General features: G+C 42.7%; 5 protein-coding genes across 5 annotated transcripts; 2 read left to right on the plus strand and 3 right to left on the minus strand.

Moving 5' to 3' along the window:
* Positions 1–261: 261 nt before the first annotated feature.
* Positions 262–872, plus strand: PHALS_10235 (uncharacterized protein; the record flags this gene model as incomplete). The annotated part of the gene is made up of 2 exons (XM_024725623.1): positions 262–340; positions 634–872. 2 exons carry the CDS (start codon positions 262–264, stop codon positions 870–872), a joined length of 318 nt encoding a protein of 105 aa, XP_024576381.1.
* A 2287-nt stretch (positions 873–3159) lies between these two features.
* On the plus strand, positions 3160–3402 carry PHALS_10236 (uncharacterized protein; the record flags this gene model as incomplete). Its single annotated transcript, XM_024725624.1, has 2 exons — positions 3160–3278; positions 3327–3402. The coding sequence occupies 2 exons, from the start codon at positions 3160–3162 to the stop codon at positions 3400–3402; spliced, it is 195 nt and encodes a 64-aa protein (XP_024576382.1).
* Positions 3403–7155: 3753 nt separating this feature from the next.
* On the minus strand, positions 7156–8418 carry PHALS_10237 (hypothetical protein F443_09693; the record flags this gene model as incomplete). The annotated part of the gene is made up of 2 exons (XM_024725625.1): positions 7156–7164; positions 7384–8418. 2 exons carry the CDS (start codon positions 8416–8418, stop codon positions 7156–7158), a joined length of 1044 nt encoding a protein of 347 aa, XP_024576383.1.
* A 3694-nt stretch (positions 8419–12112) lies between these two features.
* Positions 12113–12338, minus strand: PHALS_10238 (uncharacterized protein; the record flags this gene model as incomplete). Its single annotated transcript, XM_024725627.1, has 2 exons — positions 12113–12132; positions 12209–12338. 2 exons carry the CDS (start codon positions 12336–12338, stop codon positions 12113–12115), a joined length of 150 nt encoding a protein of 49 aa, XP_024576384.1.
* A 2790-nt stretch (positions 12339–15128) lies between these two features.
* PHALS_10239 (conserved hypothetical protein) lies at positions 15129–16259 on the minus strand (the record flags this gene model as incomplete). Its single annotated transcript, XM_024725628.1, has 1 exon — positions 15129–16259. The coding sequence occupies one exon, from the start codon at positions 16257–16259 to the stop codon at positions 15129–15131; it is 1131 nt and encodes a 376-aa protein (XP_024576385.1).
* Positions 16260–16911: the final 652 nt, after the last annotated feature.

Consider the following 16911-nt stretch of genomic DNA (forward strand, 5'->3'; position numbering starts at 1 on the left):
CCATCCGCTAACTCCAAGAGTACTCACAACATTAACCCAAGGCAAATTTAACTCTTCCGCTCTAAAATCCAAACTCTATTTCTTTCGTTTTATTTGCGCCAGGGCCGCCTTATTTTAGCTAACTGGTAAAACCTTATTAAATGCATAACAATTGGCAAACCCGCCACGTAGTGGCTTCTTGTTAACGTGTAGCCACTCCATCCTGTGATCACACCATCTGGTCATGATGAAAAATGTTTTGCAGTGTCTCACCGAATCCCGATGACCGGCTGCGATATCTCAGCAGATTTCACGAACGTGCCCTTTCCTGTAATCCCCAAGGCTTCAAAGATTCGTCAACGTATAAAATTCGTCTCCGTGTTCCTTTTTACCGCAAGTCGCCGTTCCCCAAAAGCGAAATGTATCTATAGACTGTGCCACGAAGTCTAATTTATTTTGAAAGGAGTAAACCCGGCCCAGCGAGCCAAAAATGATCATCTGTAAGCGCAGCAGTCGCAATAGAGTCCAGCAAACTTACATCAGACGAAATCACGTCGAGATAGATTCCATCGAGTTGATCCGACCAAGGTATTCTCACCGCGCCAAAACTGTGCCTTGAGACACTGTGCGTGAAGATCTGTAGCTCATTTATAGAGCGAAACGTGTGCCCAAATTTTGCTCCGTGGGCGATTCCAGATCCCCAGGTACGGCTTCTTAAGGTTGCAGGCACAAAATGTACGAAAATCTCCGCCAAGACAAACCTCCAGCTTAACCAGCTTATGCCAACTATTGGTGTTGGTGGGATTAGAGACCTGACGACAAAAGGGTCAAATTCGATTATTGCTCAACTCGATACATTAACAAGCAATTATTTGACGCCTTCAACCCTTTAAAAGAAGAGATTTGATATTGCGATGAACTCAACACGCTGTAAACGCAGATGACGGCAATTCGACCTTCTAGCCTTAAAGCTAGGAGACCGCACAAGAAAATGACATTAGCATGCAGCATCATTGTGAAGCAGCTTTCAAATATTCAACGAATTGGAGCGACAGATGTTGTGGGTGTTTTCACTACCCAGTCAGAACTTTGGGCTCAATCAAAATTTTTTTTCATCCGCCAAAGCACGAAATTTGTCTCAGAGCTAATATGCTTATCGCTGCAGCGGCATTAGATCCTCGTTTGGAGGCGGTAACGACTGTCATCTGTATGTTTAGGCTTTAAGCAGTTGCGGGTTGCATGGAGATCCTCCGCATCAGCTCCATCACTTTCGAAGAAGCGGTGATAGTCGCATTCAGATTGCGCTCAACTTCCGTATCGTGGGGGCAGACAGGAGTGCTGAAAGTGAAAAATGCACGGGCACACCAACGGCGATGGATATTAGCACATTTGAGAAAAAGCAAATTGCTCCGCAGTACCCGCAGTACCCGCAGTAGTCCCGTTAAATGTAACACGAAAATATTGAGTCTTGTATGCACCTGTCAATCTTGGCTGAGAGGTGCAAAAAGTCTAGCTCCCACGCAATGTCGAATGATGCACCCATCAAGAAAATTGTGAAGTCTCTGAATGCGCAAAGCGGTTCCCACCAAAATAAATCGGTTTTATGGTACCTCGTAAGGGTCATGGTCAATGGTCCTCAACCCTATAGGAACGGCTCTCCATACGAAAGGTGAAGTAAATACTCCGGCGTGGTCCGATGTTGCTATTGATGTCCTGTGCTTTATGAAGCTTTATAAATTATAGATTTTGGAACGTCATCTTATAAAAGCAGATGACGGTAAATAAATTTATTGAAGATACGAATACGAAAATCGTAAATCTTGCACTTGTAAAATTGTCAAATTGATAGAGATTTCAGCTCGTATAGAGCATGTTACTTTGAGTCATCGGACAACTTGAAGTTAATAGGGATGGGCGCCGCGCACCCCTCTATAGGTACGCATTATCTCACCTCTGCCCGAAAAGCGAAGCACTTTTGGCATGGACATTATTTTTTGATAACTTTCACGCAGGACAGGAGACAATTTGAAGTTACAGCAATCGTATTGCTTCGTGCCTTGAGCAGTGCTTGGAAAGCAGAAGCGGCACTAAGCTGCAAACCCTATATAATATGCAACTGTATGTCGTGTTACCCAAAATGTATCCAAAGTATGACGGTAGGGAACAGGTTGCGGCTGCTGTCTACTGTTTCAGGGGCAGCGATATAAAGGCAACTGTACTTTGCAATCAGAAAGGCTGAATCTTGAAGCTAAGAACGATATTTTATATTGTCGCGCTGTAACGAGATTTTTTAATCAGCAGTAACGTGTGATGGGCCTACCGAGCGAAGCAATGACTATCAATAGGCAAATGACAAGTAAGATGGTTTACTCGTGAATGAGTGATTGGGGTAGACCTATGAGCTGTAAGACTTCCCGCACTAAGTCCAAACAAAGCTCTTATTAAGCTAGAAAAAAGAATTATCCCTAAGTATATGTGTACGATAGTTCAGAACCGAAAGAGTCGGTTGGTGTCAGAGGAATAGACGGCTCTGTTATCTTTCTGAATTTAGCATAGCGGACACTTGCAGAGCCCTTCATGTAGGGGTGATGCTGCCATCTTCAATGATCATACAGATCCCTACTATTTTTACTAAAGCGTTATCTCGATGTAGAAATCACGGGTCCACCACGGGTGGATCGGGCATATGATGTGGTTTTCAAAATTAAGCAATGCGTGAAAGGTCAATTACCCTTAACAAATTACAAGCGTGACCTGGATGACGCTTTCTTTCGCGCGAAGCACATAACAAGTTTAGTAAGAGGAAGTAATCAATCAGCACTGTCAAAATAAAGACAAACTGTGCATGCTTATCATGGCACTATTCAAGCGCAAAAGCTGATTTTTAAAGAAGCCGTGCGGCAGAACAGTAAGATCGGTGGCGCTGTATTTAATGATCTTTACCTAGTTGTTGATTTTCGTCAAATGCTTATGAAAGATGGCAATATTTGTCCCCACGATGAAAATTTCGATTGAGATTTCCAGGGAGTGGCTGGTCATTTCCACAGGAATTGTTTAATGCACAAGCGAAGTCCGATCATCTGGTGATGAAGATTTTCTAATACATCGTGGAAATAACAAAAGTAATTTGACAAAACAGTCCTTTACCTAACCGATCATTTGTGAGCGGACCTTGAGTTCATGCGCTTAAATAATCTATTTGGTAATTGTAACTTTGGCGACATTTCATGGACTGCATCACTAAAAAACACGGCTAGCGGGCAGATCTCGGCAAGTAAAATGTCATCGTGGATTGGCCAGTGCTTTTTAAATGACGAGAGAAATAGGTATGATCCACGATTATACAGCGACGACTATTGGCCAATCGCGGCCCAGTACAGCGCAAACTATGCTGTCATGTATCGACCCCTACCAATAAATTAAAAACGTCAAGTGGCACTAGGGTATGGTAGAAGTGGCGACCCTCTAGTCTATGAAACACAGTCTGTGAGTTCTTTGTTATGGTTTAACCGATTTAAATTCAGCCAGTCTATGTCGTCGGCTACGCTTCAGCCTTTGCCATATGCTGCGCTTTACTCTATAAAAATGTTAATGAGTATGAAGGTGTAATCACATTTGAGCCTCACCAGCCTTAAGCTCTTAAAAGGAATTTCCGCGATCATGACAAGAAGATACTTGCAATGAAGTATGCTTCACCACATCTCGCACAGAGAGTCGCCATACGTCTAATCTTCTTTGCTAAGTGCACCTTTGAGGTAAGGTATAAGTCAGTTCGACCAAATTAGGTGTTGAATGTGCTATTGCGTAGCCCAGATTTACTCAGTCGCATGTCACCGTTGTCATACTAAGAAGTTGATAGAGCGATTCGTATTGTTTTGGCTCAGATGCAACTGTTGTGCTTTACTAAACGATGCGGAAGAGAAGAGAATTAAGAGCTCAGATGCCGCTTTATAAAAACTCTCAGTTACCAGCCTCCATCGAAATACTTTATCCTGTATTGCACCACTGATCTACATGACACTATGCGCATAAATATATGTGCCTACAGTTCGCGATACAGTATATAGCATACAGTACCCACTTCAGACCGACCCCTAAAAAGATAGAAGACATATTGCTTGGTGAGCACTATGTATAGATGATTTAGCATGTATAGATTTGCAAGCTGACATATGCACCAGTGTGAAACGTCTCAACAAGTCAAACCCATGCCACAACGGCAGCATTGTTCGCCAACCAGAATGCTGGCTTATGTAATAAAATATTATTTTCTGTTTTTTCGAGGAAAAAGTCGGCATTGTGGTCTTTGTGTTCTGTCTATACAAGCTAGCTCATCTCACTGCTGACATCTATAAAGTGTCCAAAGTGGCTCAAGCCAAGCAGTTCCTCTTCAAAATGTTTCGACAACATGGCTTGACAATTACTGTCGTATAAAGAGAGATTTTTGCTTTACAGCAAAGTTTCGGCAGATATTATTTAGGTGCTCGACCCCAGGTTCGGTTTGTCAATCTCTGGCCATTCGCAAACAAATGGTCAGACAGAATGGCCAAAACGTGATTTAAACGATACCGTGAGGGGGTAACACGCACCCTGGTATGAATGTGCGGGTCACACAAGATGGTGTGACCGTAAAAAGGTGTGGGCTACACAAGACCGTGTAATCACACAATGGTGTGGCTACGGCGTAGCAAAGAGCCGCTATTTGGTGAAATTGCCAGTATTTATGCATATTAATAGGTTCAACTTTTTAATTAGGAGAACCTAGAGAGTTTGATAAAGGCGGCTTTGCTGAAAAAAATCAGATAAATACAGTTTTAGTTTTGTACGGGAGAGTACATTTGCCTTGGATTAGGGTTTCGGGTACTCTTGGGGGTAGCGGATTGCGATCCGCTACACTCGTACTGGTTCTTGTATAGAACGAAGGTATGTAACCTTCTTTGAGCAAAGAGCTACGGCAGCCCCACTGCAGATACTCTCTGAATATTTGCGCGGAAAATCGCAATACAGGGGCGAGTTGCTCTCACTTGTGGAATAAGCGCTTGATAACTCTTGACCTTCCTCGACAAGCTTTCCTCAATTTTACAATAACGTATGGAGAATTTCTGGGTGCCTTTGACCATGCCACGTTGTCGGTACGGTATTATGGGGGCTGTCAATTAAAATCAGCTTGGTGATATCTGCCCGGCAACATTTCGTAACAAATTCCTAATTCCATCTCAATGATATTGAGCGTCATGCACCGGAAGGCGAATACTATGGATGAGGGAGGACCAAGCAAATCGAAGTATCACCAGGCGTGAAAGGCGGGCAAACATAAACAAATACGATGTGGAAAAAGATTGTATTAAACTCTGTCCACCTTAGCCACACATTAAGATACTGCGTTGATATGACAAAGTTGCGACCGCGCTATCTCAGACTATTCACAAATGCAAAAAATGAGACTGCGTTGTACTGCAAACAGTCCAAAAAGAATACGAACACATATTGTTTTCAATGTAAGGTTTCTGACACCAGCCACAATTTGAGCCGGTCGGATGTTTAGTCTTCCAACGGGTACAAAGTAACATCGTAATTATCCTCTGTAGCTCAGCTACTTTCTTATCAATAGTAGCGGCACAATTATGGGTCGTTTGAGATCCTTAAAGACTCAATGCGGTGGCATATCCTATACAGAATATGACATATTCAGTATCCGCTGCAGGTAGACACCCTCGATCGGAACCCACGTGTGGTGATAACGAATGAATGCGGCACACTTTAACCAGACGGAAGACAGAGGATCATTGCCGCTAGAATTGCTCGACGGGCGTGGAGTGACTCACTTTTTTATGGAGTGGATGGTTGGAGCTTGACGCACTAAATCAGATCTAGCTCTCTGCTGACGAGCCATTAGTCATTTAATGCTGCTCAGCGGTAGTTGTCAAAATACTTCCCGCCTTTGGGTACAAACACGAAGTGGCCAACTTGAGCAGAAATTACAAATTCTCAGAGATTGTCTTGACCGTAAATCTGTTGGTGAGGGCAACAGTGTCGAGTTAAGGTTCGGAGAGTCATTTTACTGTTGCCACCCAATATAACTTTGGCCCACACCGAGAATAGCCGTACCTTTGTCCGTTCGTCTTTCTCACGTCTTGTTAAGTCAGTTACAGAGGTCTGTCCATGAAAGTTTACTCAAGAGGGCAAACATAAAAATGTGCAAAGAGAAGAGGAGAATTTCTGGTGCTGTTAAAGCCCGAAAAGCGTCCACTCTTGTACAATGCCCATGTATAAGTGTGAGATGCCATGCAGATGGGAATAGAGAACATTCGTATTATCATAGATTACACATGATGCCATTGTTCAAATCTCAAAATATTAACTGATAAAAACACTGATACTCATGAAGGATAAGTTCATGGAATACATGGCTTCTACTTTCACATTATGCAAGTATTGGGTCAAATTAGACTTTATTCTAAATATTTGTCTTCCTTCATTTAGATGCAAACCGTGTATCAAGGCACTTGAGATGCTCTTGGTTTCGTATATGGGTTCTGTAAAAGGTGTATGTCACCACCGTTGCATTGTAGGATGTGTGCAAGTAAGTGCAAGACAGTCAAAACGCCGAACTGATACATTTCGAACATGAGGAGGAGCCGAGCTCATCATCCGTCATGAATGATTCAATTTTTGATAGCACAAGTGCGATGAAATGGACGGAAGCCTTCGGATTGCCTTTACATGTGATAAAGAAATCTTACCACGCGCGTAGCCCCCGCGTAGCTGCAAAGGTAATTTTTAAATATAACTAATCTTGGATAAATGATTGCATCACAAGACAATGAATCTTGTAGAGAGACAGCGTGAGATATTTACGCATTTGTCCACCAGTAGTACAAAGCGAATTTGGGTACTCGGCGACGACTCTCCGCGTCGAATGTAGGTAATGACATCAATAAATTTGCTAAGAGTGCCATATCAAAGGCGTTGGGATAAACTGTTTGCGGACATAAACAATTGTGTCTTTGTCGCCGACAAATTCCGTTTTTAGGATGCTTCATTAGGAAGCATAGTCTGCGAGCTAATATTGCAAATTTCAGAACCATAGTGATGTGGCCAATCTATCATGTCGTTACCAGAAAACGACTTGGCTTGGCTAACTATTTGTACAAGTATTTTGCAGAGTACGCCAACCTATACGACCTCTCAAGTTCAAAAAAACATTAGCGGATTTTTGAGTGTAACACTTAACATTATCATTGTGCTCTAAATTAAATAGCTTAATTTTTAGTGGTAATTTTTTATTAATTTCAATCCCTTCGTGACCAATTAATCAGACAAGTAAGTGCCCCGCCTTGACCAACTTAATAGTCGAGTAAGTTTGCTGCTTTTCGCCATCGTGCAACCAACGCAGACCCTCACCGTCTTCTGTCGACCACTAGCAAACCGGACTACCTCTAGATGACGACAAGCATGGCAAATGGCGTCACCGCACGACATACAGTTATATCGCCGGGTATCAAGTAGTTTGACGGCACCAAAATGTTTACTACAACACTGGCAAAATTCGACTTTTCGCTTATCAGTCCATTGAGATTTCGGTACAAAGGTACTTGGGTCAAGTCGTTGTCGATGACGGAGATGCTCAATGATACGGCTGAGAACCTGAGCAAACCGTGGCATATAATAGCGCGTTGTAAGCCGTGGAGCAAGTCCTCCAGCCTCAATGCCAACGATGTAGACAATTTTCGTCAAAGCTCCGGGTTTGCCTGAATTTTGAGCGAAGTACCCCGAGCGGAACATACGCGTCCGGATAAATCCTGGTGGTACAACCAATTCGGCCATATCAGAGAGATTAAGTGAGTCCCAAACGCAGTAGCCTATTTTTGATCCGTCAGGGAATTTCACGACGTCCGTTGATACAACAACGCACATATCACGATGTTTGCGCTGTAGACATCTCGTCTTAAATGCAGTGTAGCGAATATAAGCCGAGCGCATGGGGAAGTCACTCGACGGATGCTCTAGCACTGTCAAGATTTTGGCGTCCAGAATGTTGTCGTACATTATGCGGCACCGTTGTAGCAGCATGTCAGTGTCGGAGACGACAAAAAGCTTTATCACCTCATCCACTGAGGCTTCAGTACTATCAACGCAACAAAAGCGAGTCTGCTTTTTCGTCACACTCTCTCTGTCTTCGTAGAAAATGATGCTGTCCTTGCGCATTGTAGCGCGCCAGTATACATCTTCAGTGCTTTCGTTAATCATACTATCCAAAACATCCTCTACTGCCGTCGCAATTTGTCTTCTTAGTACATTTTTCACGTCACTTCGTAGCTCTAGCTGATCCGGAATCTCACCAGGAAGTGAAATACGATCCGCGCCAAAACTTGACATGGACGATGTGGATGTGAAGTGTTGAGGCAGCCGAGGCTTTTTGTTGTGCGAATTTGGCATTTTAACTTAGTACAATGACTTGAGCCTTGATCTGAGTGATGAGCCGGAAATTAAAGTGTGCGAGGTAAACTCGTACTATCTGTTATATTGCGACGTCGTGTTTCTAAAAGATGTTAGGAGCTACTACTGATAATTTCTTGAAGATACAGTGCTGCCCACGGGACGTGCCCCATCTATCGCGACTTTATTTTTTCGTAGCTTCCATGCGTCGGCATCACCAGAGATTTGTTGACACTGCAGTTCCCAACTAACAGGACTCAGATGCTAAGTTGCAAAGAGAAAATAAAGCACAAGTGACCCTTCCTGTGTAAGTAACATTTATCAATCTAAGAATTAGTTTGCGAAAGATCGATTGTAAGCGAGCGAGACCTTTACTTCGGCTTACTCTATTACGTTGGGGTTGTATCTTCGCTGAAATGCAGCTTATGTACATATGCGACACTAAATGTGATTCGATAGATTAATTTATCTAATGGATTCTGCGGACATGTTGTCGATAGCTTGCTCCTGACAGGTCAAGTGCACATCTCGATGACGGATTGCTCATGAAGAGCAATCCTTCTGCTTATTCCTAAGGAGTTCTAGTGTTATTTTGCAAAGCCACTTCATTTATGCAGATTTACGTGAAGTCATCTTTGACCAGAATGATCAATAATCATTGAGAGCACTTTAAAATTAAATAATGATACAATCTACTTATTCATCCTGATGAAGAATGGGCGTCATCATTGAACTTCTGCAGCATCTGGTTCGACGTGATACTTGTGTGGAACCTCCAGTATGTACTTCTGACAATTATTGTCGAGCTCACAGCCTTAACATTGTTTTAACCAAATTGTATTTTCTCGTGTGGAAGGAACTACAGGGTAGAATTCTTCTGGCCGTTCTGCTTAGTACTTTGTATGCAGGGACAGTTCATCGCATATCTAAGCCACATATGACGACAAACATGGTCGAGCTCGCTCGTGAATAGTGACCGCACTTTGATGTAAATAGCACAACTTTGGAGATAAAACAAATGGTGGAATATGACAGTCACCATGACAGAACTTTGTTCAATGTCTGCACTTCTAATCACAAAGTGATTACGTATGTATATCCACGCAGACGGCATATAATCTTTGGCTACAGACTTTTCCCATGGTTTTAAAACCGGGACAGTAATCTGGCTGTTTCGGTTTCGACACATCTTTACGATATTTGTTTTTTCGTGAGTCGTCAATACAATATTGCTGTATAATATAGATAGAGCTGGACTGTAATTATAATAGCAGGGTGAAACATGGACTTAAAGACTGGATTATCATTTTAAACTTACGTATAACACCAATCGTTTTTTTTCGGATAGTTCGAGAAGTTTTGATATTTATCAGTGTAATAATCAATGCATAGATGTGCTGTTGAAGACTCTAATGTCCAATGGAAAGAAAATATTCACACCGCGGCGATGATTATGTGTGTGTTTGTAGCGATTCTGAGCGATATACAGCTGTAGCTGGACGAGCGTTTTAAGTCGTGTAAAGTCACGCATTAAGTTTCTTCGAGTCCTTGGCCGCAACAATGGCAGTACGCTTGGTCTGAAGTGAGCCCGGGCTGGCTCGTTAATGGCACGCAAGCTAAGATTACATTTTATCGACGTCTTTGTACCACGTCACATTATTCCTTGATTAGATTGTGGCGAACTAGTTGTAGCGGATCCAGATACCATAGTTGCGGACGGATCACACGACGGATCTTTATACTTACCTGCATAAGAGTATATACAAAGGTATAAAAGTTGCTTTAGGAGATGATTACAAGTCTTTGTTCTGTGCAGGGTAGAATTTCAGAAGCTTATATAAGCGTTAAACGACAAAGCGGTTAGGAAGCTAGAGTGAATAGTGACCCGGCAGACCGCCCCTTTAACGCAAGCAAGCGCTTGTGAATGAGCATCTCGTCAATATACAGAATATCACCCGTCGCCGTATCTCATTCTTTGGGTTTAAAGCAAAAAGTAGACCGAGTTCGGTAAATCAGTTTTTTTGCGCTAAACTGACGGGTTCGGCCCCTCTGATGGCTTCGTGTCTAAGGACATGAACGGTTAACATCGTCACAGAGTCGATAATGAGCATTGAGGGTGAGCTAGGCAGCTATTTATAGGTGCAGCAACTGCAAGCATAAACAGACAAAGCGGCACAGTTTTGGTTGAGTGAGGCGTTTGAGAATTATTTGGCCTTAAATCCAGTTTTCTTTTCAGACACCACTCAGCGTAACATTACAGTATCAGAGCGAGGAAAGGCCGGTGCCACACTTAGGGATCCTGCACGCGGCGTCGCAAGGTGAGTGTTGTCATCAAAGAGTCTATAAGAAAGAAACCTACTCTTTTCAATTAGCAACTTGGATTTGAGATACTGCTTTAGACCTTAAATGAACCGCCCTTGTGTAAAGATCTGTCATGAAAATTCCAATGTTAGTCTTTAGAACCTTTGGGGTTTAATTGGCCGGTTAGGCTCTGAAGAAAGCGCAGGTGCTGGGACAAAATCGAGGAATCTTTGCCTTACAGTCGCTACAACAATGTTCGATACATCGTTGTCGAATTCTAGTATTCTAATTCGAGGGCCTACGTAATTTTGCTGGATCGTGTAAAGTCCGATAACCTATCCCAGGAAGTCTCTTACATAGAGCCACGGACGTCGCTAAACTTGTTCTCCAACACCATGACGAACTTAGGTATATCAGGAATTTGAATGAGATCGGTTGTATCGATCAGCAACACAATCTTCTTGGCGCGGCCTATGCGGGACCCACGTCTGTAATCAGCAGTTGAGCGGATGTTAAAATCGTGGATTCCGGGTTTCAAAACATTCTCCCACAACTATAGCAGGTCTTCAGAGGACTTGTCTGTCCACTTTCAAGCACTGACACGGTTAAATATGATCATCAAATTCCAAGTGGAGAAAGCATTGTCAATATTTTAGTTGAAGGATATACTCCGAATAACCGAAAACAAATCGTCTTAGATGTGGTATTCGATTATTATCAATATGGGCAAAGCCCTAAAATATCCACAGCCCCGCTATAATGACTTCAGATCCTAAACAAAATTCTGAACGGCTGCAAACACTTTATTTTAGTCATCGACTTGTGGACCCTGCCACTGTACGGCGTACGACGCAACACAATTCCGATGTGGTGAAAACAAGAAATTATGATGTGAATTGAAGAATTAAGCGGGAGAACTATTGTCATTGTCAATGGTTAGTTTTGCTATGGAAAGTGTTGGTGACCATGTGCAGAAATTAAACAAAACCATCTGCATCTTTCGAGTGGTGGTTGCACACCTGCATCCAAAATACTTTACGATAAGGCAAGCACCTGGATGTTCGACATAAAGAGCTGCCATTTATGTATCTTTCAGCGACGACGATGTCCTACAGGAGAAATTTGCTGCGTCACAGCACTATATTTCGGACTTTATGGCTTGCTACGGCCTCTCACTTTGCCGTTGCAATATAATTACCAATGTGACCGACTAAGTTGTCGTCGAATGAGCGATCAGCTACATGCGATTTCTGCAAGAGAATCTATATACGGCAAATACTCGACCTCACCTCCAGCTGTATCGACGACGATTCCGCTGATACATATGGGCCTACTTAACCAACTACTAATAAAGTGCCTGATTAGAGAAAGAAGCCCAATTTGAGTAAATTTGTCAAAGCACTACCTCAAGCTCTTTGGAAGTCTCACGGTATGTAATGCAATCAGTTTTTATATTATTCTACCAATGATTTTGATAAACACGCCAAACCAGAATCCATTATACTTGGAAGTGGCCCTCGCCATGCGGATCCGGCAGAGAGCAACGTATACGAGGCTGGGCCTAATTGAGTTCTAGCGTTTGCGGCAGGTCGCCTTTTCCCAAAAAGTTTTACGGGCATCTTCTAAAGCATTTTATAGACACTCTTGTGCGCTGCTCCAAGGAAGAACGTCGATCTGAATTTGGAATACTTTAAAAGCTTTGTTTTGTTTATCAGATCGCTTCGCATTCGAGTGGCTCGTCCTGATATCGCTTTGAAAAGCCAATATGTCCTATAGTTTTCGTGGGAATACCCATAGATGATATCAACCTCTTTTTGGCCTTATCAATAGCGGTCAAAATAGCAAGCGTCCATCTTAACATGGCCATGATCCTGCAAGCACCGGATGACTTGATTAGCTACAGCGTTTGATAGATCACTGCCACCAGATCATGTCATTGTGTAAATGTTTAACAATTGTAATGAAAACTCTGTATATCCTGGCTATCAGCCATAGCGTCGCGAACTTGACATATGGCGCTCGGTTTTTCGAAGATGATAGTTTTCGTAATTTTACTACGATGTGTAGTCCGCTGATATCTGCATCTCGATCAGTACCGACAACCTCTCCCACACCAGCCCCAACCATCTCGTGGTTTGAAGGTGATTCTGAGATAAACTAAATCACTTAACAAACATGTCTGTGACGAATGCACTGTTTTTTAGCAAAAGCTTACTGAGTAGTAGCATGTCGCTTCCGCGCCGTGGTTGCTCCGCACAAGTTGTTTAAGTGATACTCAATACAACGCGCGTAATCCCTTTGGTTGACCATCGATTCGCCAATTGTCTACAGTAGACACGTTTCAAGCTCCTCATACAAGTCCGCTTGATTTTATTGTGACGAGACTTAATTCGGGATAGTTGCCGACGACATGCCAGGTTGGCGCTTAGCATACCGAACCATCGCTTGGCCACAACCTTAAAACAATACTGTTGCTGACATCAGCATGATTGACAAAGACCACAATGTCGGTATAACCAGCGTGTCTTTCAATAGATCAGAATCAATGCTAACGAGCCGCCGGAAGTATGTCTGATCCGGCAAGCTGATCAATGACGCCGTCACATTCGACAATAGTCCAACGTACTGACACTTTAGATACGTACAGGCGAAAGGGCTTACTCGTTTGTACATGTTGGGCTGCTAAGGCTTAATTCTTCGAATAATTTTTTTTCATCTGTGGTGGCAATATCATCTGTGCAGCGGCCGCCGTAGCTCTTTTGCTTAACAGAAGCTTGGGTTAGGTCGGTGACCTTCGTTCTATACTCAGGATCAATACGAATGTAGCGGATCGCAATGCACTTATGCCAAGAGTAATCACAACCTTAACCTAAGGCTGTTTAACAGTAACGTCTAACAAAAGCGCTCATTGCGCCTCTGAAACTATGGTTAGGCATGTTTGCAAAGATCTGCAAGACAATATAAATACCAAAATGGTACCGTCGGAACCGTAAAAATGGCTGGTCCATTATTTCGACATTGATGAGTTTGTTGTTGAGTATGTATAGAGCAAGGAGTGCGATGAGTGGAATGGTTAAATTCAAAAGTCAATCGACGCATTTGCCAGAAATCTGTCAGGACATGGTGACAAGAGACCCAAAAGTGCGTCATGAATGATTTAATTCTTGTAACCAATACTGCGTCACAAGACATTGGAACAGTGTGACCTCATTGACGCATTTATCCGTGGAAAACATTAGCGAGTTTCGGTAAAAGTGGATCTACGCACTCCGTATCGAAGCTCTGTATCAGGTAGGAATGACAAGCAGTAGTTTGATATACGCATACATTTCTTCCTCGCATGTGTTTGATGCGAATATTCACGTCACATACATTGAGTATCCGAGTCTGTTGAATTTTAAGCTACCCTTCTTCTAGAATTATCTTAATGCTAAGATGTAAAACTGTACGCCGGCAATGTACTTTACCAAAGATATAGACTTTGCATGTACATAATAAGTATGTACCCATCATCTCGTTGCAAATACCGACTTTACGACACGAAGTAATGCAGAAAGCTTATAATTTAGTACCCTCGATCTGATTATCTGGTATATATATTCTTCCGCGAGAGACAGCATCATATCTATCTCGCTGCAATAAGATCTCTGAGCGGTCTGCTCTGGAATTGGCAGGTTATGCCACAGGAGCTCTCACATGCACTAGTTACGTTGAATCGTCTGGTAATACGGCTGTTCAGGCTACATCGTGGCTGCGAACGGACCTGCTCGATAAGTATGACATAACATTCATTTTCGTGCGACGATTCGCACAGCTATATTGTCACCACAGCTCTCACAGAGGAAGGCAGGATCATTTCTATCTTCTTGGTATACCTTTGGGGTAAGGTGTAGCCGGGTGAACATAATACGGTGGTGTATGTGCTTTCGTGCCGCCCCGACTAAGAATATCCATACCACAAAGGGACGTCGCTATTTGATGAGTGCGATTCATAAAGCATGCGGATGACGCTGCGTAGGTTGCGTTGCTGGTAACCTCGAATGATAAGGGTTTGACACTCATATGTTATTGTATCGAAGCTCAAAGATGTCCGCCTGCTTTGTAAAGGTTCTAACAGCATACATCAATTGTATTGAAATAGTAGAGCTAACTAGAGAGCTAGTTGTTATAAAAGCTCTCGGTTTTACTCTTGCAACTTGTGCCTGATGGTTTTGGATACATATGTGTGCGTGAAAATCGAAATGGACTAAAATCGTTTATTTCAGCGAAATATAGTACAAAAGGAGACAATGGCAAAAAATGAGCTACACAAGAATCTTCTCGGTCATCAGTTGAGGTTTAGAAATGTAAGACGGAATAACATGTGGCACTTAACGTGGCTGCGCCAGTTCATACAAATAAATCGACACTTACAACGGATAAGACCTCGTTGAAGAGCCGGTATTATTGGAAGTAAAGCTTGAGCCCCATCGTGCTGACCAGCGTGACGATTGAGGTCTCTTACGTGATGCTGATTTGCAGCCGACGCAAACATCGACAAACATATTTCGGGCCCCATGCACTTCCACTTCTTCGACATGATGACACGCGTGGCAGATCGCATCACCACAGACCACGCAATTGTATCGTCGAATGTTAAGCACCTTGACGGCTCCAAAGTGTTTGCTGCAACATTGACAGTATTCAGCCTTGCGTTTGTCAGTCCATTCAGATAATGGAGCAAACGTTTTTGGATCCAATTGCTTTTGTTGCAAATGATCAATAACTCGATTAAGTACAGCGCCGAATCGAGGCATGACGTATCGCATTGCTAATCGTGGAGCAACGCTTCCGGCTTCGATGCCTACAAGATAAGCAACTGTCGTCTTAGCTCCCGGGTCTCCAGTACTTTGAACATAGTATCCCGAACGGAACATCTGACTGCGGGTAAAGCCTTGAGGCACTTCACAGTCGGGGTATCCTGGCAAATGAAGTGAATCCCATACGCAGTACCCAACCGTTGATCCATCCGGGCAATGGATGACATCTGTAGCTACCACGACACACATATCACGATTATTGCGCAATAACGCTGGAGTTTTGAAAGCAGTATAGCGGATGTAAGCCGAGCGTTGCGGATGTTCTGTCGAAGGATATTTCAAGACATTTAAAATTCTTGCGTCCATAACGTTGTCATACATGACACGACATCGTTCTAGTAACATGTCAGTGTCTGACACGACAAACAGACTGACGACGTCTTCAACGGGAACGTCCGTAATGCTTACACAACAGAAACGCAATTGTTCCTTGGTCCCAACTTTTTTGTCATCATAATACGCAATGCCGTCCTTATGCATTTTTTTGCTCCATTGAGTGTCTTGAGTACTTTTATGCATCATACTGTCTAGAACGTCTTCGACAGCGGTTGAAACTTGCTGAACCAATAAAGTCTTGACATCGTCCGTTAGATTAATGTTTTGAGTGATTTTCGCTGAAGCTGCGCTTTTAGTGCGACTTGGTATCGGATTCGTCGATTGCATTGATGACTTTCGTGACATTAATGACTTAGCGTTAAGCTTTCGAGATGAAAAGGTGTAGATCAGGTTTTTGCCGTGTCAGTAACAATTTGTCAATAGTCTGCGATGCGGCGTTGAGGGGGGGAATATGACTCAATCAGTCAAAATATGAATGTCGGAATTAGTATGCAGTTGAAGTTCATGTAAATTCAATAAGTATTAAAAGGCAGAATGTAGTATCAGCAATTGATTTTTACTGTGGAATAATAGATAGAAAGATCAAGATATTTCCTAATGAAATGAGGAGAAATGTCACACAAAATGTTTCGAGAAGCAGACGACGTTTCTTAAGAAAAATATAGAACAGCATACTCTATTCTTGACCGACCGAATAAAATATATCCTAATGTAGGGTATCAAGTATGTGGAGAAGTATTTAGTTGCTGAGCCAATAAGATGTGGTGTGTCTTACATGAAGCGTTATGAGTAAAAATAAGCATATTTATTTAGCGGCGCAATAGGTGTGTAAGATTGGAAATGGTAGACGAAAAGAGCTCGAAATATACTTGTTGCGTCAGTTTCCGTGGCCGTTTAATACGCGCATCTCTCGCCAGAATCCCGATCAAGCGCCAACTTTAAATAGACATACGGTTTAAAAACTCCATGTGTTTTTGAATCATGAAAATTAGGTAGA

Source organism: Plasmopara halstedii, assembly GCF_900000015.1.
Source record: "Plasmopara halstedii genome assembly, contig: Scaffold_470, whole genome shotgun sequence".
Lineage (NCBI taxonomy): Eukaryota > Oomycota > Peronosporomycetes > Peronosporales > Peronosporaceae > Plasmopara > Plasmopara halstedii.